Here is a 25,743-nt window from a genome sequence, read left to right on the forward strand (position 1 = left end):
CGTGACCTCAGGTCACTGGAGGTCTCTCATTCTGAAGATGGCGGCTTCGGCAGCGAGAACAGCAATGGCAGTGCGTACGAATATCCGCCGGCCGGTTGCGTTTGTCAGAAAAATTCCGTGGACCGCGGCCTCGAGTGAGTTGGAGATGTAGTAAGGGCGGAAGTTTTAGGTCCAAGCAATCCTGAAAAACCTTGCTTTCTGCGGAGCACTTAAATCAGCGTGGTGGTTGGATTAAGGCGGCTGTGTATGCTCCTGAGCAAGCCACTGAGTAGAAAGAAATTTTGTTTGCAATTAGCCGTTTAGGGATGCCCCTTGACCTTTTGGAGCACGTATTCACAGTCTCTAGCCTTTCGGAGTTTAAAGGTTTAACTACTTGGAAATTTAAGACTAACGATTTAGAAGGGGTTATTTTGACTGCAGGGTGGATTCAAAGTGGCAAAAGTAGTTTCAGTGATTTAGTTCAAAAGTGAGGATTTCAGGGTAGTGATAGAAGGAAGAGTCAGATTCACGTATGTTAACCAAACAAAATCGACAGATGGCATGAATGGGGGATGGGGGAAAGGGTGGAATGACTTCCAGGTTTTTAGCGTTGGTGAATTTTGTGATTAGAATGTAGGAGAAGCAGATCGAAAGAAGATGAGGAGTAAAGTTTAAATGTGTTTAGTTTGAAAAACCTGTGAGGTCTCCGTTAGTTGGACAGAGGACGGTGTGTATCGATGGAGAAATGCACTCTGAAGCCGTACTCCTTGCGTTAGAATTCCAGCTTGGCCATTTGGTAGTTGTGTAACCTGACTAACGGAAGTAACTGGGGAAAAGGGCTCACTACCGTGCCTCAGTTTCATCATCTACAAAATGGAGTCAATAATAACTTCTTTCTAGGATTGTTGATTGGATTAAATGAATTTATATGTAAACTGCGTAGACTTGTGCTCAATACAGAGTAAGTACTCAATAAATGATAGTTGTTTTCATGATTACAAAAATTGAAGCTCATGGGAGAGGCCTAGGCTGGAGATAGAGGGCTGGGAGTCATCAGTACTGAAATCTCTCACCAACATTGATTTTTGTCAGCTGCAGTTTTGAGTTAGGGTTTTTACATATGCTTACAAAAATTTTAAAGTCCATGGTCACTTTGCAGATATTCATGTATCAGGTCAGCTCCCTTAAACAAGGAGTGGAATGAGTGTGGGTAGTAGAATGGGAAATAGATCAGTTTGTGCCCCACCTTCTCAGACCACACCCAGCAGAATGTCTTGCTTTAGGCCCTGTGAAACTGGAAAGGCCGAGGGGTTTCTGCAAGCATCTTCCAGATGCGTTTCCAGACCATAATGGACTTGCTCAAGATCCTTAAAGAGTGTATAAAATACGACTTTGACTACAGTCTCTCTCTCAGTTCATTCATTCAGCAGATGTTTAAGGAGTATCTGTTATGTGGTAGGCATTGTTCTTGGTGCTTGCAGCTGTTTTTCCATAACAGTTGTAGGTAATTTGGGAAAAGGGTTACTTTCTAGAGCTAGTTTGTTTTGGAAGTGAATGTTTTCCAGAACTTTTAATACCTGGTTTAAAACTATTTTGTTTATCCTCCAGTAATATGTTCTGTGTGAGAGCCTGATCTTGCCACCTGGTTTGATCAACTATTAGAGCACTTCAGAAATTTAGCCCCTGTGGCTGGTTGAAGGATTACTAGACATTTATTTATTCATTCAGCAAATATTGCCCTGTTGTGTATCAGTAACTGTGGACATAGTGGACTCAACACTTGGCAAGCTTATGGTATAGTGGTGGGGGTGAGGAGACTTACAAACAACAAATATAGGCAGTTTTTGAACCAGTGAGGTTTAGATGAACTAGGGTGGTGAAACAGGTAACATGAAATGTAAATCAGTGAAAGTACAAGCACTGTAGTACAGAAGAGAAAGCGATCATGTAGTTTTTTTTTTTTTTTTCCAAATTTAATGTGTGATTTTTAATAGATCCTGTGTTGAGGGGGGAAATTTTAAAAACACATTTAGGAAACAATTTGGAAGTTTAAAATATATACTGGTGGGGCTTCCCTGGTGGCACAGTGGTTGAGAGTCCGCCTGCTGATGCAGGGGACGCGGGTTCGTGCCCTGGTCTGGGAAGATCCCACATGCCGGGGAGCGGCTGGGCCCGTGAGCCATGGCCGCTGAGCCTGCGCGTCCGGAGCCTGTGCTCCGCAACAGGAGAGGCCACAACAGTGAGAGGCCCACATACAGCAAAAAAAAAAAAAAAAAAAAAAAAAAAAATATATATATATATATATATATATATATATATATATATATATATATATATATATACTGGTGTTACCAAGTCCAAGCTTGTGCTGCTCACTGCACGACAGCCCAGTAAATTGAGAGATGAGTTGTTGGGTGGGGCAAAGAATAGCAGCTTTATTCGGAAAGCCAGCAGACCAAGAAGACGGTGGACTAGTGTTCCAAAGAAACACCTTCCCTGAGTTAAAATTCAGGCTTCTTTTATGCTGAAAGGGAAGCGGGTAAACCCCTGGTTCCAGCCAGACTCCGGAGGGGTGGGCCTGGTCCGGACATTTCCTGTGAGCTAAACAAAGGTATTTTAGCTTAACACTCATTATCAGGGAGGCAGGGTTCCCAGAGATGGGCCATTATGTATAATTCTTTCTTTTTTTTTTTAAAGAAGATGTTAGGGGTAGGAGTTAATTAATTAATTAATTAATTAATTTTTTTGCTGTGTTGGGTCTTTGTTTCTGTGCAAGGGCTATCTCTAGTTGTGGCAAGCGGGGGCCACTCTTCATAGCGGCGCGCGGGCCCCTCACTATCGTGGCCTCTCTTGTTGCGGAGCACAGGCTCCAGACGCACAGGCTCAGTAGCTGTGGCTCACGGGCCTAGTTGCTCTGCGGCATGTGGGATCCTCCCAGACCAGGGCTCGAACCTGTGTCCACTGCATTAGCAGGCAGATTCTCAGCCACTGGGCCACCAGGGAAGCCCCATTATGTATAATTTAAGCTTTATAGGCAACGTCCCTTTAGTGATTAACTTGTAATAGAATACAAAAGTTCTTCCCTATTACACTGGGAGTTAGATGAAATTCGGAAATTATCATTGACTTGTAAGTGTGATAATGATATTGTGGCTATAAATTATGTCTTTATTCCTAGGACAGGAGTGCTGAAGTATTGAGAGACGTAATGGCACTGATGTGTGTATCTTACTTAAAAATGTTTTTGAAAAACTACATATATATGCATGCATATAGATATGTGTATATGACAAAATGTTAAGAATGACTGAATTTAGATTGTGGGTGGATTTGTACATCTCTGCTTGCAGCCAATATGTGTAGATGTCACTACCTAATTCAGGAAGCAATTTTTTGAAGACTCCTCACTGTTTAACTGTTACACCTCAGGGAAGAGGATCTATGTGCATTTTGTGTGGTCTCTCCTCTGGCCGTGCCCAATGATCACATCAATCTCCAGAGAACGGTTCAGCTTCCTATCTATGCTTCCCAGAGCTGTTAATCTGTTCTTGGTAGAGATGGACAAATTAATGTATTGTTTCTTCTTTTACTTCCTGTTCTTAGAGAATGAATTTAAATAAGTGTCTTTTTGTCCTATATTGAGGTTAACATCCAGTTTCTCTATGGATCCACTGGTGTGTTGTAACACAGTATTGTGGGTCATCACCTTTACTACTCCCAACTTTAGCACAACTACTCACACTCTACACACTCACATCCCTGAAGGTCTGTGTGTGCCTCAGTTTGACTCCAGTAGGTGAATGATGCTTATTTTGAACTCTTCTGCCTGCTAGCTAAAAGGTCTGCAGTATTTTCAGTGTTTCAGTATTTTAAGGTTAGGCTGCTGATGTGCGTCGACAACAGAGAACAGTAGTTCGGAGAAGCAGCAGCTGATGGGCTCAGCCAGAGTCGCAGGCCAGTAAAGGCTGTTTCACAGGGGCCAGGGAAGGGTCTCTTCACAGCACAGGTGGTCAGTCGGGCTGATGCAGTGAGGCTGCTCAGGAACTTACTGGGAAACCAGGGGCGGTGGGCACACACTTGAAGGCTGCAGGCACTTTGGGCAGAGTGAGGAGCAGCGTAAACGTTCAGCTTCGGGGCCCAAAGGAAACCGAGGATCCTGCTGCCATCTGTGCAGCCATCCAGTCAGGGACACTCAGTACCCACTTATCCAAGTCTGGGTGGGGAGCCACGTGGCGGGGAGGAGGCCAGCGGCGGCCAGGTGGGATCTGGTAAGGATTCAGCAGAAGCTCTGGGGAAGGCGGGCTCCAGAGGTGTGCAGCAAGCCCCGAAGCTGCCGGCGCCCTCCATGTCCCCCTCAGCGAGATACACCTGGGCAAGGTGTATCCAGAGCGCTGGAGACATTGGGGAAGCTGTGAGGCCTCAGCTGCATGCATACGGCCAAGTTTGTTGGACACCTTCGAGTCCCCAGGCCTGGTGAACTACACACTGGGGGTGAACCACTGCTGCACGGTTAAATTTGAGCCTGGGCCCCTGCAAACCTGTGAGTTCTGGTTTGCAGCTGCAGGCTGTGCAGGAAAAAGTAGCACCCACACTTCCTCGTCCCAGTCTCGCGCTACACGCTCTTCCTGGGCACCGAGAGTATCATGACGTACGGATCCCACACCCACCTGGCCCTGCACAGCTTCTGCAGTAGGTGCGGGGTGCAGAGTTTCCACACGTTAGTCTCTCACCCCAGCGTTTACAGCGTCACCCTGCACTTCCTGGACGCAGGCATGCCGATCGTGTAGTTTTTGATCTTTAAAATAATCTACTATTCATCTTTGAGGCCTCACGGGGCTAGTATGTTGCCTTGTTTTTCAGTAGGAGCCCAATAAAATCTGTGAATGTTTTTGGCCTGGGTCTTGGAGGATAGATACAATTTAGGCAAAAGGAGATTGGATTACTGACATGTTAAAGGGAAAGAACAGCAGGCAAAGACAGGAATCCACAGGACAGATACACAGAGTTTCATTTGTTGTACTAGAAAGTAACTATGGGCATGCAGTGGGAAGTAAGGCAGGAAGGATAGGTAGGGTCGACTCAACAAACTATTAAGAGTAACAACGATTTAACCTAATGTAAGCTGTAAATCATGAAAGGCAAGTACGTTGAGATTTTATTTGGAAATCTCTAATATAGCTAACAACATGCTGTACTGTAATTGTTTTTCTGTCTTCTGTGTAATCTTCTCAGGGATTATAATCCACGCATTTAGCACAGTACCTGGTATGGTGAAGACACTCAGTATTTGCTGGGGATGAAGATTACAGTCAACTCAGCAATTTATCTGTCCATGTTCCCACCTCATCACCTTCCCAAATCTAGTACATTACAATTTTATAATCAATACCATAGCTATTTCCTAGATCTTAAGGCTTCAAGGGAATACAAAGTAACTCCTGTTCACAAGAAGTTTGGGAGCTTTAGGAGCCCTTTTGGTTTCTGTATCAATCTAGGATGGAGGATACAAAATTAACAACTCTTAATAGTTTTCTCTTCTTAAACAGGTGAACTGAGAGAACACTTTTCACAATTTGGCCATGTACGAAAGTGTACTGTTCCTTTTGTGAGTATTATCTTAAAAAAAAAAAGTAATAATGTTATCCTCTAATTCTTGATTTTTTTGTGTGAAAGCATTTTCAATTTATAGAATTTGTAATGAAGTGAAGCTGTTCAGTCTTTGTTGATTAAATTATGGGTGATACTGCTTTAAAAAAATAAACCGTATCCTAGGTATTTGAGGTATTTGTGTTTTTTATTGTTGCATAAAATTATCACAAACTTAATGGCTCAAAACAACACACATACATTATCTCACAGTTTGTACAGATCAGGAGTCCAGGCATAGCTTTGCTGGGTCCTCTATTCAGAGTTTCACGTAGCTGCAATCCAGGTGTCAGCTGGAGCTGCAGTCTCATCAGAGGCTCAACTGGGAAAGATTGATTTCCAAGCTCCCTTAGGTTGTTGGTAGAATTAGTCTTTCAGCTGTAGGACTGGGGTGTCTGCTATCTTGCTGGCTTTCAGCTGGAGGCTGCTCTCAGCTCCTAGGAACTGCCTGCAGTTCCTTGTTACCCGGCTTCTCCCCCATGTGGCAGCTTGCTTCAAAGTCAGCAAGGGGGTTTCTCTGGTCTGGTAAAACAGTTTTATAATGTAGTCTTTGGAGTGACACCCCATCATCCTTGCTGTATAACCTGATCAAGGGAGCAATATCCCATCACTTTTGCTGTATTCTTATGGTTAGAAGCGTGTCTTAGGCCTTGCCCACATTCAAGGGGAGAGATTATACAGGGTCAACATGGTGGGACACATGGAGATCTTGGGGCTGTTTTGGAATTTTGTCTATTACAGTGTTGTAATAAGGACTTCAGAGAGTAGAGGATAATTTTATCATAAAACTAACTGGTGGAGAATATTTTAACCTTTATCCTCATTGAGTTGAGTGCTTTTTGTGTGTGTTTATATTTGTTACATTTTCTTTGCCTCCTCATGAGGGTTTAGAAATCAATCTATAGGGAATTCCCTGGCGGTCCAGTGGTAAGAACTCTGCTCTCACTGTGGAGGGTGTGGGTTCAATCCCTGGTGGGGGTACTAAGATCCAACAAGCCTCGGGGTATGGCACAAATAAGTAAATAAGTTTTAAAAAATGTAATGGAGTCCTTTAATTCCAAAAAAAAGTCTTAAAAAAATCAATCTACAGATTTGTTCTACTTTATCCTGGGCTATATTTTTCTGTGGACTCTCTAGATTACTGTTTTTTGGGGTGTGTAACGTGAGTACACAGTTTACACATGCTTCACTAAAACTTTTTTCCTCATGGCACTGAAAGGCTGTGGTAAAGTATCAACTTAAAGCAACTTAAATTCTTAACGCTTGGTTAAACAGTTACTTGCCTTACAAAGATCTAACAGATTATGCATATCCAGTGCTAGTAAAGGTATAGGGAAACTGCTACTGTAATTGTTGAGAAGTTAACTGATACCTTCACTGAAGGGTAATTTGGCAAAATCTATTAACAATAAGAATTTGCCTTTGCTTTGATCTAGCAGTTCCATTTGTAGGAATTTATTCTACAGAAATGTGAGGTCAAGAATGTTCAAAACAGCATTGTTTAATATCATAATTGGAAAGAACCTAAGTGTTCATCAGTGGGGTTGGTTAAATAGATACTAATTCATTGATACAATGGGATTTATAGTTGCTTAAAAAAATGAGGCATGTGTATTACAGACATGAAAATCTATAAGCATAAAAAATAGTTTTAAAAATGTATGAAATTGGGCTTCCCTGGTGGCGCAGTGGTTGAGAGTCCGCTTGCCGATGCAAGGGACACGGGTTCGTGCCCCGGTCCGGGAAGATCGCACATGCCGCAGAGCGGCTAGGCCCGTGAGCCATGGCTGCTGAGCCTGCGTGTCCGGAGCCTGTGCTCCGCAACGGGAGAGGCCACAACCGTGAGAGGCCCGCGTACTGCAAAAAAAAAAAAAAAAAGTGTATGAAATTTGTATTTTTTGAAGAGCGTTTAAAAAAATGTTTCTCGGGAATTCCCTGGCCGTCCAGTGGTTAGGACTCCGTGCTTCTACTGCAGGGGGCAAGGGTTCCATCCCTAGTTGGGGAACCAAGATCCCGCATGCTACGCAGCCAATAAATAAATAAATAAATAAAAATATTAAAAAATAAAAAAAGTTTCTCCAAAAGGTAACATTTTTCTTGGTTGCCATTTCCCTCTTAAAAGAATTTAGGACCCAGAGTTAACAGATTTTAGATTTAAACATGAGGTTTTGATTCTTGGGAAAATTAAGTAATGTGTAACAGGAAGAAAATTAGTTTCTTGTAACAAGTTCATTGTACTCAAGTTAGAAATGCAGGTTCCAATTTTAGATACATAGTATCTAAATTTTAGCACAAAAATGTTAATGCCTTTACAAATGGAAATGGCCACCTGGAGTAGAGACCTATCTATCTGAGGTAAGGAGTGAATCACTGGGACATTAACAGGAACTTTTCCTGTGTTCTAGGTTAATACTTATAAACTTACCTTCCAGGTATATGGGGGCAATTCCCAAGAATGTGTTTGTGGGGGCAGAGCACATTACTTTACTGTAACAAGACTGATGATGTACATTGAGTGAATAGACATCTTGGCATTTTTTACATAGAAGGGCTGGAGGGCTGGGCAGGGTACGTCTAAGCACACTAGAATCTCTGATGTATAAGACATATACATCAGAATCTGATGTATAGGTTGAATGATAAGCACTCTGTCTTTTGCACAAAGGGAAGTAGCAGAACTGCTTAAATTAACCAGAAGTCTAGAACTAGGTAAATAAGGGTAACTTTTTTTTCCTTTTTCATTAGGAGCATGTGATGATAATGGTGGTAGTTGTGATGAGGGTGGTTAGTCTCAGAAATTACTAGAAATGCACCTAGGTTTTAAGGGTTAATTTTCTAGTTTCTAGAAGTTTAGAAGTTAGAAACAGGAAGAGTACTTCTTTATGTGATCAAAATTTTGCTTGACTATTGCTGTTAATGGTTTATATCTAGAATGACACAGAAAGCTCTTTACTCATATTTTATTTCTCCAGTGGAAGTAGAAAAGCAGAGAGAGTGTTATGATTAACAGAGATTAAGCTTTGGGTAAATAGGAGAGTATTTGTATTAAAGCAGGGTTTTTGATATTTATTAAAATGCCTTTTACTCCATTTTGGCAGATGAAAATGTTGGTAGTTTGATTTGGAGCTCCTGGAAACTTTCTCAAGTTCATGATTATTCATCTCTTCCTAAATTTTGAATTTTTAGGACAGAGAGACTGGCTTTCACAGAGGTATGGGTTGGATTCAATTTTCTTCAGAAGAAGAACTTCACAGTGCACTACAACAGGAAAATCATGTTATTGATGGAGTAAAGGTAAATATTTTTCTATATCATGTCATGAGCTTTCTGTATATCAGTTAAATAGGTCAGAAGTGTGAAATGACAGGGACTTTGGAAGATGTGTAACTTAATGTTTGTTAAAGAATGGTGGTGGTGGGAGAGTGCCCAGTTCTAAAAGGTCTGGAAAGGGAAGTACAAGAAGACACTTTAATGGTTAGCAAGGTATATGCAACACAGAACAGTAGAAACAGCAGGGAGACCCTGGCTGAAATCCTGGCTTTTCCACTTACTTTGTGACCTTGGGCCAGACTGATGATTTACAATTTTTAACTGAAGTTCAGAGAGTCTTAAGTACAAGGAACAAATAACATCCTTTGACTTCCTGCTGCTGACTCCCTAATAAAACAACAGTTTTCAGTTTTAATGTTTTTGCAGACATTGCCTTTCCTTACAGTGCTTATGTGATTTCTTTTTTTTCCCAGCTCCATGTTCAAGCTCAGAAACCCAAAGCTTTGCAAGGGGACCAAACATCTGATGAAGACAAAGATTTTTGAGACCATCACTGCCTATTAAATAAACAAAACTGGACATTTTGTCTAAATGTTTTTATTGGAAACAGATAGTTGCACCAAGCAAGAGTTTACTTTCCCCACTCCAAATTAAAACAGAGCACAACAGGGGCAAACATCATTTGGCAGGACGGTTCCAATACGTGAACATCCTCCTTTCTACGCACTGTGGTTGGGGTAGCTTTATTTGTAAGCAGTCATTCTTAGACAAAATATTAACCCCGAAGTACTAATGTCACTCATGTGTGGGGCAGTATGTTCTGTAAATGCCAAAAGGTGGGAGAAGCACAAACACAACCCACTCTTTAAAAAAACTAAATAATTCAAAGTAGAATTTTTCCATCCCCCCCTTTCTCCTATAATAAAAAGTAGTGCTGGGCTCTGACACCCAGATGTAATTTTTATCCTGGCCATTTACAAAGTGTTCCCCCATATGACTTGCATCATTAGGGTTATGAATAATAGTTCATTCACTCTGAAGAAAGTATCTACTCCTTTCTCCTCTTCTTGCCTTCATGCTCATGTTCCTTGGGGCGGCTGCTATCTGAGGGTCTTTTAGAGCCACCGTGCTGTTTGGCTTCTTCCAAAAATTTGTCCAAACCAAAAGGATCCTCCTCAAACTGAACTGGTCCTTCTCGGCCTCTTTGTCTACGGTCTGAACCAGAAAACTCCTTATCGGGAACAAATCTAGGGAAAAAGAAAACGACCATGAACAACTTTGTTTTCACTGGTGCAGACACAAACTAAACTGTCTGCCTTGGTACCTGTTAGTCTTTATTCTGGCTTCTAGGTCATCACCATACATGTCCTTGTCCAGATTTTTACTGGGCCTGTAAATATTCTGGGCCATATCTTTACCACCTCTCCAGGCTTGATCATAAACATTGTAAATTTCATCTTCTCCACCTGCGAAACCACTGTCCATACCCTGTGGAAAAATAGAGGATGTTAAAAATGTACATGTTATTATTTATTAAAAGTTGAATCTGATTACATTCTTGTGAAGAGTAAAAACCCTTGCTCATTTATAGCTCACATTTTCAATAATCTGAACTGCAAATAAAAGTCATTAAAGAACGGTCACAAAGTCCATTAACTTTTGTTCATACCACCTTTGGGTTCTTAGATTAAATATGGTACTCATTAACAGCTGACTGCTTTAGCATAGTGGTCTTTAAAATTGGAGGATACTAGTATGTTAATTTCCCTGAGGATTGGTATTCATATCAACACTTAATATATGCTATTTCTAGACTCTGTACCTTGGATTGGTTGAAGAGCCTTTGGTCATACTGAACTTCATTGGAAGCCCGAGGATTGGGCACACCCAGAGCAATGACTTCACTGATATCTCGATTTTCATTTCTCTGCAGTTTCGACCTGTTTTGAAATACCATGTCACAAACTGAAAATTCTTCACAAACAAGTTGAATTTCCACTTAAATACAACCGATATCAGAAGCAGAGTAAATATGTACATTCACATCTTGTGAATATATATATTCCTTGATAATGCATAATCAGGATGGCAGCTCTTAAAGCATTTCAGATACATGATTATAAGAGAGAGGGTTTTACAGTTAAGCCTTCCTGATAGCAGAAAAGAACTGCTAAGAGACTCTTTTCTTTCCTTGAGATAAAATTGGTATATAACATTATATAAATTTCAGGACTACAACATAATTCGGCATCTGTGTACCCCACACAAAGTGACCACTGAAAGTCTAGTTACTGTCCATCACCATACAACTGACCTTCAGCCATTTCACCAATCCCTCAACCCCCTTCCCCTCTGGTAACCACCAATCTGTTTTCTGTATCTATGAGTTTGTTTTTGTTTGTTTGTTCATTTTGTTCTGTTTTTGTAGACTTCACATGAGTGAAATCACACAGTATTTTCTTCCTCTGACTTGTTTCACTTGGCATAATACCCTCAAGGTTCATCCATGTCATGAATGGCAGGATTTCATTTTTATGCCTGAGTTGTATTCTAGTGTACACCACATGCCCCAGATCATCTTTATCCATTCATCTGTTGATGGGCACTTAGGTTGCTTCCGTATCTTGGCTATTGTAAATAATGCTGCAGTGAACACAGGGGTGCATATACTTTTTTGAATTCGTGTTTTTGTATTCTTCAGAAAAATGCCCAGAAGTGGAATAGCTGGATCATATGGTAGTTCTATTCTTAATTTTTTAAGGAATCTCCATAGTGTTTTCCATACTGGCTGCACCAATTTATATGCCCACAAACATTGCATGAGGGTTCTCTTTTCTCCACATCCTCTCCAATGCTTGCTATTTCTTGTCTTTCTGATAAGAGCCATTCTAACAGGTGTGTGGTTTTAATTTGCATTTCCCTAATAATTAGTGATGTTGATTATCTTTTCATGTGCCTGTTGACCATCTGCATGTCTTCTTTGCAAAAATGTCTATCCAGATCCTCTGCCCATTTAATTGGGTTTGTTTGTTGTTGAGTTGTATGAGTTCTTTATATATTTTGGATATTAACCCCTTGTTGGATATATGATCTGCAAGTATCTTCTCCCATTCAGTAGGTTGCCTTTTTGTTTTGATGATGGTTTCCTTCACCGTGCAGAAGTTTTTAGTTTAATATAGTCCCATTTATTTATTTTTCCTTTTGTTTCCTTTGCCTTTGGAGTCAGATTCACAAAAAACGTTGCTAAGACCAATGTCAAAGCTTATTACTACTTGTGTTTTCTTCTAGGAATTTTATGGTTTAAGGTCTTACATTCAAATCCTTAATTCATTTTGAGTTAATTTTTGTGCATGGTATAAGAGAGTGGTCTAGTTTCATTCTTTTGCCTGTAGCTGTCCAGTTTTTCCAATATCATTTCTTGAAGAGACTGTCCTTTCTCAAAAGAATCATTCTTGATATGGAAGTCTTTAACACAAGCAATCACCTTGTAATGCATGCTGAGATAGGAAACTGCTATGGTCTATATCTGCTATTATAAAGGGTTAGGGGGAGTAGATGCAAATTAGATGGATCACACGAATCCTTTTCAATAAGCTAGAATCGGTTCTTTTACCGAACCACACTTAGTAAGTTTATTCTAGTAGAATTCTGAGGTAAACATGTCAATGACTGGATTACTCAGTAAAATGTTTGACATTCAGATTAACTTAATTCCCCTGCTGTTTCAGTATATATGCAATCTACATTGCGGTGATACCATGGTAACCATCATCATTTATTTTACTAGAGGCTCAGGTCTTAAAATGATTTCTATAGACAATCTAATTTTCATACAATCACAAGTTTAAAGCTTTTCTATGTTATCAATTCTCATAGTCATGTTACTGGTTTTAAGGGCTCAATTTATCCACAGAGCCATTTTGATTTTTGCAGCTTAGGAATTTCAGACTAAGAGTGTCATTAACTGTGCACTTGCATACTTCATTCCTCTCTCCTACACTGTACATTTAAACACAACTCTAAATTCAGATTTTCTGCTTCTCCATGACTTCACTCATTCAGGGAGATGAAATATGCCATTAAACAACAAAGACCACCACCAGCAGGAATCTGTTTAAGATATGACTTGAAAAAATAGATTGTATCAGCTCAGAGGAGGATGAGAGCATGGAAAAACTGCTTATTTGGAAAGAAAATGTTTTACATTTGCATTTAACCCTTACTCGGAATTCCACCTCTGTATTACAGCATGTCTTCAACTTTTCAGCAATTTCAGTCCTTGGCCTTTGGTGAACCACAAACTTCACTAATCCCTACTTTATTCCCAGTCTCCATACATGTATTTCCTTTGTTTTGTACAAGTCTGTACTTACTAAGAGCACTCTGTCAATTTTCCTAAGTAATTTCAAATGACATCTCTGTCTTTCTGAATTTTAAGTGAAACTGCTCATGAAAAGAGGCTGACTTTCACTTCTTACAAAACCTGCTCTGCTTCCCCACTGTACTTGGTACAGTACTCTGCACGTGAAAGGATCTCAATAAAGGTACAGAAGCTTATTTCCTGTCTAGAGGAATAGGCACATGATAAATTTGTCTCACCATTTGAAACAGGAAAAGAACAGACCAGACCAGGCATATCCACGACTTTCTATTCACAAACATGATCTCAATTCCCTTTTCTATATTCCCATCATTCTCAATTCTAGCTGACTCTACAAGGTAATGGAAGAAAAGATAACTTCCATGGATAGTTAGTTCTTCTGCTAAGACAGAGTAAGCAGTTAAGTGCAAAAAAATAAGTGATTTATTAAGTTATCAACCTGAAGAGGAAAGAGAGAGAAGCAAACTGGTCTTAGTGCACTAAACCTCCTCTCGAAAAGGTTCACAGAGGCCACTCTTCATAATTCGTATTTATCTCAAATAGTACCTACCTCTTATCTGGAGCTGCCCTAGAAAGATTCCGGTCATGCTGTCTCTCTTTTCGCCTGTCATGCCGGATTTCATCCCTCTCACGTGCCTCCCCATCCTCTGTGTGGACACAGTTGAAAATTACTTTATCACTATATTACCCATTAATATTTTGAACAAGAGAATATTCTTTAACCTTAGGCTGAAAAATCCAAGAATTTCTTTGTGCTCACATTCAGCCCTTTTAAACTTACCTGCAAGTAATTTAAATCCAATAGTATTGGTTTAATTTTTGAATGTGAATTCCAGAATCATGCATGCAGCTAAAGTGTTTAGGCATAAAGTGTACTGATATCTTTATGAAACACATCAAAGTAGTATGGTGGATTGACAGACGGAGAGAGAGCTGGGTAGGTATGTGATAAAGCAAATTTAGCAATGCTAACTGTTTTTAAATAAATGATAACTGTAGAATCTAGATGGTGGAGATATGGGTGTTCATTGTACAATTCTTTCAACTTTTCTGTTTTAAAATTTTCATAATAAAATGTCAGGAAAAAAGAATTATGCAAAGTTTATCCTTATATTTTCAAAGACTGACTTTGAATAAAGAACTGTTTGCTCATGGTACATTGGGGCTGGCTGCACCTTGATCTGTATCTATTGTGTTTATGTCTATCTTCATTTCTCTGCTCTCTCCAGGCTGAAGGGATATAATGTAGATATAGAAGGAATACAGTGTAGAGCATGAGCTTTGGAGCCAGACTGTCTGGATTCAAATCCTGTTTCTACAACAGACTAGCAAATGTGAAATTGTGCCGATGACTTAACCCCTGTGAGCCTTTGTCTCCTCCTCTGTAAAACAGTGATAATAACAGAACCACTGCATAGGGTTGCTGTAGGGATTATATAAGGTAATATATGTAAAGTGCTCAGAGTGGTGCCTGCCATAATAAATACTCAATAAGCATTAGCTTTTATTAATATTTGGCAAGATATTTTTAATATTTGTAACTAATTTCTCAAGAACCATTCTGTTTTTTTTTTTTTTTTTTTAATCAGTTTAGAGAACTTAGATACAGGGAAGTTTTACTGTGAATTACCTTCAGAGGCTAGGTTACAACAGGTAGCTTTTTATATCTTGCCTCATTAAGACATTTATATATGATTCAAGGAAGTGGATTAATACTTATAACCTTAGTTACTTCCCTATAGTTGAACTCAAGACTCCTATAACCAAGTGCCTGCTTGACCCCTCCATTTTAAACTTAACATGTCCACAACTAAACTCTCTTTTTTTTTTTTTGCGGTACCTGGGCCTCTCACTGTTGTGGCCTCTCCCGCTGCAGAGCACAGGCTCCGGACTCGCGGGCTCAGCGGCCATGGCTCACAGGCCTAGCCGCTCCGCGCCATGTGGAATCTTCCCGGACCGGGGCATGAACCCGTGATCCCTGCATCGGCAGGCGGACTCTCAACCACTGCGCCACCAGGGAAGTCCCACAACTAAACTCTTAATATTTCCCTCGCAGTCTTCTCAATATTAGTAAATGGCAACTCAATCCTTCTCAAATATTTAGATCAAAAGTTCTAGAGTCATCCTTGACTCCCTTTCTGTCATTCCTCTACAAAATCCATAAGCAAATTTTGTCAGCTCTACTTCCAAAATACTTCCAGTAACTGACCATGTTTTCACTACCTCTCATTATTATCTCTCATCTGGATTATTGCAATAGCTTTCCAAATGGTTTCCCTGCTTCTCCAAATGACCATTCCATAGCCTTCTAACATATACAAAATCATGTCACTCTGCTCAAAACTCTTCAAATTGCTTCCCTTGTTACTTGAAGTAAAAGCTATGTTCTTACAACGACTAAAAGGCATACATGACCTGGCCACTTTGCCCTAACTACTCTGACACCTCATCTCCTACTGCTTAGCTTTCTCAGTCTAATCCACCCATTACTGGCCTCCTGCTTTTCCTTGAACACACCAGTTATACTCCCAACTCAGGGCCTTTGCACTTGCTGTTCCTTCTATCTGGGATACTCTTCCCTCAGATATCCACATGCCTCACTTCCTTACTTCCTTCAAGTGTTTGTGCTAATGTTACTATCTCAGAAGTGAGGCCTATTCCAACCACTCTCTCCTTCTGGCACTTTTATACTCCTTCTCTGTTTTATTTTTCTCCATAGCTACTATCACCTTCTAATATACTATATGACTAACTTTTTTTGGTCTGTCTACATTCACTAAAATGCTCACTGCTATACCCCCTACCTGTCTATTAGAAAACTCTGTGTCTAGAAGAGAGTCTTGCACACAGTAGGTGCTCAATATGAACTGAATGAATAATTACACTAGTCTAAGATTTATTAATGAAAGAAAAACCACCCTCATAATTTTCTTGAATTAGAATTAGTCTTCTCACTCTACCTGAATTAATATACCAACGTAGACCACTAGATAAAGCCAGAGAGAAAATACTGGCAGATTTAATGATCAAAGGCCTACAAGATAGAAAAACTCTGGATTAATTTACCATGTGGGGGACATGAATTATTCAGTTGGAGATCAGATTTCTCTGTTTCAAGAAAATTAAAATAAGAGAAAATTAAGCCTATCATGTGAGTAATATGTGATTTTTAAAAGTATACTGCTCAGAACTTTAAAAACTTCTAGTGTTCTTGCATATTAGAGGCCCACATTTAAATACACATTCTTTGTTTTCTATTGCTTCAGCTTAATAAGGCAGAAATTACTGTTTCACTTCTAAATTATTTCTGAAATATCTATATTTTCTTTATATGTATGTACTGCTTCTGTATGCAATAAAAAACAATAGAGATTTTCTAAAATGAGATAGATATTATTAACAATGCAAATTCAGTTTAGTAATGAGTATGTCATACCTTTTTCCACATGGGTTTTGATCCCAGCTCTTCTCTCCCTGGCTTTCTGGGCCATTTCTCTAAGTTTCTCTTCATGTTTCTCCTTTTCTTTTTGAGCCATCTTTCTCTCTACTTGAGCACGCATTTCCACAGCTTCACGAGCCTGTTAGTAAAGTCAGACATTAATAAATAAGACACTATCGGGGATAAAGAATTTCAGCTGTAATGTAACTCCCTGACTAAACTCTGGCTTGAAAGAACAGTTATAAAGAATTCAAATTTGTTATTGCTGATTAAAACAAAGATTCTTGTCTACAGAAAGATAACTTGCCTAGATGACATTACAAATTTAGCTTTTTCACTCAGAGAAATGTTTTAGTGGTTGAAACTATAGTGACCCCAATCAATCTTGTAAGTCAGTGTTTCACTAATGTTTTCTCAGAAACAATCTAAAAAATAAAATTAAAGAAGATTCCAGTAAAGCAATTTTCAATACCAATACAGGAACTGGTTATATTCTCAAAATCAATCAGACTAACTCAAGATAAAGCCTTAGAGGGCAGAGAGCAGAAGCAAGAAGAATTACAATCCGGCAGCCTGTGGAACAAAAACCACATTCACAGAAAGATAGACAAGATGAAAACGCAGGGGGCTATGTACCAGATGAGGAACAAGATAAAACCCCAGAAAAACAACTACATGAAGTGGAGATAGGCAACCTTCCACAAAAAGAATTCAGAATAATGACAGTGAAGATGATCCAGGACCTTGGGAAAAAAATGGAGGCAAAGATCAAGAAGATGCAAGAAACGTTTAACAAAGACCTACAAGAATTAAAAAACAAACAGAGATGAACAATACAATAACCAAAATGAAAACTACACTAGAAGGAATCAATAGCAGAATAACAGGAAAAAGAACGGATAACTGACCTGGAAGACAGAATGGTGGAATTCACTGCTGCGGAACAGCATAAAGAAAAAAGAATGAAAAGAAATGAAGACAGCCTAAGAGACCTCTGGGACAACGTTAAATGCAACAACATTTGCATTATAGGGGTCCCAGAAGGAGAAGAGAGAGAGAAAGGACCCAAGAAAATATCTGAAGAGATTAGAGTCAAAAACTTCCCTAACATGGGAAAGGAAATAGCCACCCAAGTCCAGGAAATGCAAAGAGTCCCATACAGGATAAACACAAGGAGAAACATGCCGAGACACATAATAATCAAATTGGCAAAAATTAAAGACAAAGAAAAATTATTGAAAGCAGCAAGGAAAAAACAACAAATAACATACAAGGGAACTCCCATAAGGTTAACAGCTGATTTCTCAGCAGAAACTCTACAAGCCAGAAGGGAGGGGCATGATCATACTTAAAGTGAAGAAAGGGAAGAACCTACAACCAAGATTACTCTACCCAGTAAGGATCTCATTCAGATTCGATGGAGAAATCAAAAGCTTTACAGACAAGCAAAAGCTAAGAGAATTAAGCACCACCAAACTAGCTCTACAACAAATGCTAAAGGAACTTCTCTAAGTGGGAAACATAAGAGAAGAAAAGGACCTACAAAAATAAACCCAAAACAATTAAGAAAATGGTCATAGGAACATACATATCGATAATTACCTTAAACATGAATGGATTAAATGCTCCAACCAAAAGACACAGGCTTGCTGAATGGATACAAAAACAAGACCCATCTATATGCTGTCTACAAGAGACCCACTTCAGACCTAGGGACACATACAGACTGAAAGTGAGGGGATGGAAAAAGATATTCCATGCAAATGGAAATCAAAAGAAAGCTGGAGTAGCAATACTCATATCAGATAAAATAGACTTGAAAATAAAGAATGTTACAAGAGACAAGGAAGGACACTACGTAATGATCAAGGGATCAATTCAAGAAGAAGATATAACAATTATGAATATATATGCACCCAACATAGGAGCACCTCAATACATAAGGCAACTGCTAACAGCTATAAAAGAGGAAACCGACAGTAACACAAAAATAGTGGGGAACATTAACACCTCACTTACACCAATGGACAGATCATCCAAACAGAAAACTAATAAGGAAACACAAGCTTTAAATGACACAATAGACCAGATACATTTAATTGACATTTATAAGACATTGCATCCAAAAGCAGCAGATTGCACTTTCTTCTCAAGTGTACACGGAACATTCTCCAGGATAGACCACATCCTGGGTCACAAATAAAGCCTCAGTAAATTTAAGAAAACTGAAATCATATCAAGCATCTTTTCTGACCACAACGCTGTGAGATTAGAAATGAATTACAGGGAAAAAAATGTAAAAAACACAAACACATGGAGGCTAAACAATACATTACTAAATAACCAAGAGATCACTGAAGGAAGCAGAGGAAATTAAAAATACCTAGAGACAAATGACAGTGAAAACACAATGATCCAAAACCTATGGGATGCAGCAAAAGCAGTTCTAAGAGGGAAATTTATAGCTGTACAAGCCTACCTCAGGAAACAAGAAAAATCTTAAATAAACGATCTAACCTTACACCTAAAGGAACTAGAGAAAGAAGAACAAACAAAACCCAGAGTTAGCAGAAGGAAAGAAATCATAAAGATCAGAGCAGAAATAAATGAAATAGAAACAAAGAAAACAATAGCAAAGATCAATAAAACGAAAAGCTGGTTCTTTGAGAAGATAAAATTGATAAGCCATTAGGCAGACTCATCAAGAAAAAGAGGGAGAGGACTCAAATCAATAAAATTAAAAATGAAAAAGGAGAAGTTACAACAGACACCGCAGAAATACAAAGCATCCTAAGAGACTACTACAAGCAAATCTATGACAATAAAATGGACAACCTGGAAGAAATGACAAATTCTTAGAAAGGTATAAGCTTCCAAGACGGAACCAGGAAGAAACAGAAAATATGAACAGACCAATCACAAGTAATGAAATTGAAACTGTGATTAGACATCTTCCAACAAAGTCCAGGACCAGATGGCTTCACAGGTGAATTCTATCAAACATTTAGAGAAGAGCTAACACCCATCCTTCTCAAACTCTTCCAAAAAACTGCAGAGGAAGGAACATTCCCAAACTCATTCTATGAGGCCACCATCACCCTGATACCAAAACCAGAAAAAGATACTACAAAAAAAGAAAATTACAGACCAATATCACTGATGAATATAGATGCAAAACTCCTCAACAAAATACTAGCAAACAGAATCCAACGACACATTAAAAGGATCATACACCATGATCAAGTGGGATTTATCCCAGATATGCAAGGATTCTTCAACATACACAAATCAATCAATGTGATACACTATATTAACAAATTGAAGAATAAAAATCTTTCGATCATCTCAATAGATGCAGAAAAAGCTTTTGACAAAATTCAGCACCCATTTATGAAAAAAACTCTCCAGAAAGTGGGCATAGAGGGAACCTACGTCAACATAATAAAGGCCACATAGACAAACCCACAGCAAACATCATTCTCAATGGTGAAAAACTAAAAGCATTTCCTCTAAGATCAGGAACAAGACAAGGATGTCCACTCTCACCACTATTATTCAACATGGTCTTGGAAGTCCTAGCCACGGCAATCAGAGAAGAAAAAGAAATAAAAGGAATACAAATTGGAAAAGAAGAGTAAAACTGTCACTGTTTGCAGATGACATGATACTATACATAGAGAATCTTAAAGATGCTACCAGAAAACTACTGGAGCTAATCAATGAATTTGGTAAAGTTGCAGGATACAAAATTAATGCACAGAAATCTCTTGCATTCCTATACACTAATGATGAAAAATCTGAAAGAGAAATTAAGGAAACACTCCCATTTACCACTGCAACTAAAAGAATAAAATACCTAGGAATAAACCTACCTAGGGAGACAAAAGACCTGCATGTAGAAAACTATAAGACACTGATGAAAGAAATTAAAGATGATACAAATAGATGGAGAGATATACCATGTTCTTGGATTGGAAGAATCAATATTGTGAAAATGACTGTACTACCCAAAGCAATCAACAGATTGAATGGAATCCCTATCAAATTACCAATGGCATTTTTTTACGGAACTAGAACAAAAAATCGTAAAATTTGTATGGAGACAAAAAAGACCCCGAATACCCAAAGCAGTCTTGAGGGAAAAAAACGGAGCTGGAGGAATCAGACTCCCTGACTTCAGACTATACTACGAAGCTACAGTAATCGAGACGATATGGTACTGGCACAAAAACAGAAACATAGATCAATGGTACAAGATAGAAAGCCCAGAGATAAACCCACGCACCTATGGTCAACTAATCTATGACAAAGGAGGCAAGGATATACAATGGAGAAAAGACAGTGTCTTCAATAAGTGGTGCTGGGAAAACTGGACAGCTACATGTAAAAGAATGAAATTAGAACACTTCCTAACGCCATACACAAAAATAAACTCAAAATGGATTAGAGACCTAAATGTAAGACCGGACACTATAAAATTCTTAGAGGAGGGCTTCCCTGGTGGCGCAGTGGTTGAGAGTCCGCCTGCCAATGCAGGGAACACGGGTTTGTGCCCTGGTCCGGGAGGATCCCACATGCCACAGAGCGGCTGGGCCCGTGAGCCATGGCCGCTGAGCCTGCACGTCCAGAGCCTGTGCTCCACAATGGGAGAGGCCACAACAGTGAGAGGCCCGCGTACCGCAGGAAAAAAAAAAACTCTTAGAGGAAAACATAGGAAGAACACTCTTTGACATAAATCACAGTAAGATCTTTTTTGATCCACCTCCTAGAGTTATGGAAATAAAAACAAAAATAAACAAATGGGACCTAATGAAACTTCAGAGCTTTTGCACAGCAAAGGAAACCATAAACAAGATGAAAAGACAACCCTCAGAATGGGAGAAAATATTTGCAAACGAATCAACGGACAAAGGATTAATCTCCAAAATATATAAACAGCTCATGCAGCTCAATATTAAAAAAACAAACAACCCAGTCCAAAAATGGGCAGAAGACCTAAATAGATATTTCTCCAAAGAAGACATACAGATGGCCAAGAAGCACATGAAAAGCTACTCAACATCACTAACTATTAGAGAAATGCAAGTCAAAACTACAATGAGGTATCACCTCACAGCAGTTAGAATGGGCATCATCAGAAAATCTACAAACAACAAATGTTGGAGAGGGTGTGGAGAAAAGGGAACCCTCTTGCACTGTTGGTGGGAATGTAAATTGATACAGCCACTATGGAGAACAGTATGGATGTTCATTAAAAAACTAAAAATAGAACTACCACGTGATCCAGCAATCCCACTACTGGGCATATACCCAGAGAAAACCATAATTCAAAAATACACATGCACCTCAATGTTCACTGCAGCACTGTTTACAATAGCCAGGTCACGGAAGCAACCTAAATGCCCATCGACAGATGAACAGATAAAGAAGATGTGGTAAATATATACAACGAAATATTACTCAGCCATAAAAAGGAATGAAATTGGGTCATTTGTAGAGACGTGGATGGATCTAGAGACTGTCATACAGAGTGAAGTAAGTCAGAAAGAGAAAAAGAAATATTGTATATTAACGCATATATGTGGAACCTAGAAAAATGGTACAGATGATCCGGTTTGCAGGGCAGAAGTTGACACACATGCAGAGAAGAAATGTATGGACACCAAGGGGGGAAAGTGGCAGGGGGGCGGTGTGTGAATTGGGAGATTGCGATTGACATGTATACACTGATGTGGATAAAATGGATGACTAATAAGAACCTGCTGTATAAAAAGATAAATAAAATAAAATTCAAAAAAAAAAGAGATAAAGCCTTAATGTAGATGTGGAAGAGATAATTTCCATAAGGGTGCTCACTGTGATACAGAAGGTGTACTCTTCTATGTTCTATACACACACCATGATGTATGTAAAGTTCAAAGACACATATTAATACCATGATATTAATAGACAGCCAATATTATGAATGTCATTTTCTATAGCATTCAACACATCAGAATGTTTATTTGCCCTTCCCTATACCTTTTGCGAGACATTTAAAAGAGAGAAAAATGATGAAACCTAAAAAGAGCAGCTGGCAATCTTCCCAAAATGAGATCAGCCTAGTGAACCATTATTCTGGAATGTTGTGAGGAAGCCGAATCACCAGTGGTGAGGAAGGTGTACAAGTCTATGAATGCTGAGACCAGGTACAGAGCTGCAACCAGCACCTGTCATCTCTGGAACACATCCACAGGTGACAGCCTCTTCAGGTACTCAGCAATGTAGCTAAAATAACAGTATCTTAGGTAACTGAGAACGTATTTACAAATTATCAAGAGCATTAAACAACTTAATTATAACAGACCAACCTTCCGATCAGCAATGTAGAGGGCTTCGGCCAGTTTTGCAAAATTTTCATTGATGTGAACTGTCTGCAGTCCTCTTCCATCAGCTGCCAGACGTTTATCTAATGGAATTGTATAACCCTAGCGTGAAGGCAGATAGAAAACACTGGTCACAAAGGAGCTACTGCAGAGTCTTTAAAACTAGATTTATATATGTCCGTTTTGACAACCATTTAAAGTTTTTTCCTTACATCTTTCTTCACAATTAAGCAACAACAGCAGCAGCTACCAATGAGTGCTTTGTGTGGAGGATTGTTTAAGCACTTTATATCCAGGGCCTCATTTAACCTTCACAACAATTCTGTAAGACTGGTAACATTATTATTTCCATTTCACAAATAAGGATACTGAGGTAACGTCCCCAAGGTCATACAGTTAATAAACAGACAAACTAGGATTTAAACTTGGGCAGTATGATTTCAGAGTGCAAGCTCTGGGAAAAGATTCTCCTGTTAAGATTGTGGGTTATAATAAAAGGAAATCACTATCAAATAGTTAATAGTTGTTCATCGAGTAAATGTAACAGCCATACAAAGGTAGAACAAATCACTAAAATCACAGTGTCTATGGGTAGCTTAATCTGCTGTACTGTTCTCATGACTTGTCAGATTCTCGGAACCCTGCAAGTTTTAGTAAATGGAAAAAAGATAAAATTTGTTAGACAACTAAGATTCTGTGTTTTGAAATTTTGCATCCTATTTCAACAACTCAAGGAATACGTTTGAACATTCATGTAACTTTCAGGCTTAGCTTTCTGACTAGACTCCAAAATACTGACCTCTAGTCCATGGTCTTTATTCCTAATATAAGGAAGTGTTACAGAGTCAGCTCAAGATACCTCATAGTTACATACATATTAATCAATCCAAACCAGACCACCCAACAATCTTTTTGTTTCAGGATGAGTATATAACTTCTTCTTTTTTTTTTTGGACACGCTGCACAGCTTGTGGGATCTTACGTCCCAGACCAGGGATTGAACCCGGGCCCTTGGCAGTGAAAGCGTGGAGTCTTATCCACTGGACCACCAGGGAATTCCCTAACTTCCTTTAAGGAACAATTTATATTTAAACCACGGGTTAAAGTGGCCTTCCTCACTCATCAACATCAGAATCATGAAATATTAGTTGAGAGAAAAGAGGAAACAGTGATTAGGAAATTTATTCTGCATTATTTTACAGATTCTTCATGACTCCTGGTAGCTTTGGTGATTAGTACATATAGTTTATACTTGCATTGTTATAAACAGAAACAAGTAATTTAAAAATTAAAGCACTGAATATATCCAAACATTTACTCTGTCTTGTCATATGATTATTTAAATTGGTTTAAATCCTTTCAGGAAGAATTTTAGATATAAATTTGAGTTTTCTAAAGAATACCATCTTTCATTGATATGTTACTTTATTCTACACTTTCCTTCTCTATATGCTTCCGGTAACTACAATTTACTAGGAGAGTCCACATGGTATTCATGTGCCTGGCATACTAACATTTCTATTACATTAAAATAAAAAGAGAAAAGTCACATAAGTTGAGTGTTCCTTCTTGAAAATCTTCAGCTAAATGAGATGCTGAGGTTTCAACTAAAGGTACCCTGGCTGAAGGTCCTTCTTGGGTGTTTTCCAGGAGGTTCTAAAACTGAGACAAGTTAATTACCTTTGCATTTTTCCAGTTTGAAATACAGGGAGGAATCTTCCACTCTTGTTGTTCCTTCACAGTCATCTGAATTGAGAAAAGAGAGGAAGAAGAGACATTTTTAGATTTATAGTCTAGCTAAAAACCTATGTGCAATCTTTCTCTTCAAAGACAGCTCAGTATACACTACATATGGATGGATTTAGTCAAAGGTCCTAATTCCATTTGTTTGGTGGCACTATATACTATGTTCCCATATCATGGGTTCTAGTAATAACTTTAATATAAAAAATGGAAAATAATCTATAAATTATTTTTGACAGTTATAAATGCTGGTATTTTTACATATTTAAACTGATGTGACTTCTTTCAGATGAGAACTTGTTCTTTTAGTTGGGTAATAAAATATATCTAAAAAAAGCCACTTGGACTATCAAGCACAGACCTAATGATCCCAGGTACTTACTTCCTATAACTATGATAACATTCTTCTTGTCAAATACCAGACCCTTTTCATTCCATTAAATGCAGGGGTTAGGTTAATAATAATAAAACTAATAGCTAACATTTTACATACATTCTCATAGGCACTCTGGAACTGCATGTTATAGTCTTGAGTGGGTCCCTATTTGATCTTGGAAAACAAATTAAAGAAACAATAAGTGTGGTGAAATGTAACTACATAGGCATCTAGACTTTATTCGATGTGAGGTTATTTATAAAATTAGTAACTGTGAGTACAAAAAGAAATTTTAAACTAGAGCAAAGATTACCTTTCGGCTAGGAGAATGCATGACAGGTGCAGGAGGAGAAGGTGGTCCCCGGGGAATTTTCTTATTAATCCTGAAGGATAAACCAAAGCACAACCACAGAGTGATACAGATTTTTCCTTTTTAGTTAATATGTCGTCTCCCCTCCTCATTTTTTATTATGTAAAGCATCAAACAGATACAAAAACAGAGAGTGTATAAGTAACGTCCACCTATTATATAGCAACGCGTTGA

At 38.8% G+C, this 25,743-nt stretch overlaps 2 protein-coding genes across 2 annotated transcripts in view; one reads left to right on the forward strand and one right to left on the reverse strand.

Moving 5' to 3' along the window:
• Positions 1–37: 37 nt before the first annotated feature.
• On the forward strand, positions 38–9,479 carry SLIRP (SRA stem-loop interacting RNA binding protein; the record flags this gene model as incomplete). Its single annotated transcript, XM_079700200.1, has 4 exons — positions 38–134; positions 5,526–5,584; positions 8,812–8,919; positions 9,369–9,479. The coding sequence occupies 4 exons, from the start codon at positions 38–40 to the stop codon at positions 9,438–9,440; spliced, it is 336 nt and encodes a 111-aa protein (XP_079556326.1). The 3' UTR covers positions 9,441–9,479.
• Positions 9,477–25,743, reverse strand: part of SNW1 (SNW domain containing 1) — a gene marked incomplete at its 5' end in the record, with an annotated part of 33,668 nt that continues 17,401 nt past the window's right edge. Inside the window, 8 exons of the mRNA XM_079699195.1 lie at positions 9,477–10,142; positions 10,220–10,383; positions 10,718–10,835; positions 13,827–13,923; positions 16,713–16,854; positions 23,066–23,182; positions 24,761–24,826; positions 25,513–25,582. Coding sequence (XP_079555321.1) covers positions 9,944–10,142; positions 10,220–10,383; positions 10,718–10,835; positions 13,827–13,923; positions 16,713–16,854; positions 23,066–23,182; positions 24,761–24,826; positions 25,513–25,582 — 973 coding nt within the window. The 3' untranslated portion in view covers positions 9,477–9,943. The remainder of the gene's footprint in view (positions 10,143–10,219; positions 10,384–10,717; positions 10,836–13,826; positions 13,924–16,712; positions 16,855–23,065; positions 23,183–24,760; positions 24,827–25,512; positions 25,583–25,743) is intronic.

Source organism: Hyperoodon ampullatus (assembly GCF_949752795.1).
Source record: "Hyperoodon ampullatus genome assembly, chromosome: 3".
Classification (NCBI taxonomy): domain Eukaryota; kingdom Metazoa; phylum Chordata; class Mammalia; order Artiodactyla; family Ziphiidae; genus Hyperoodon; species Hyperoodon ampullatus.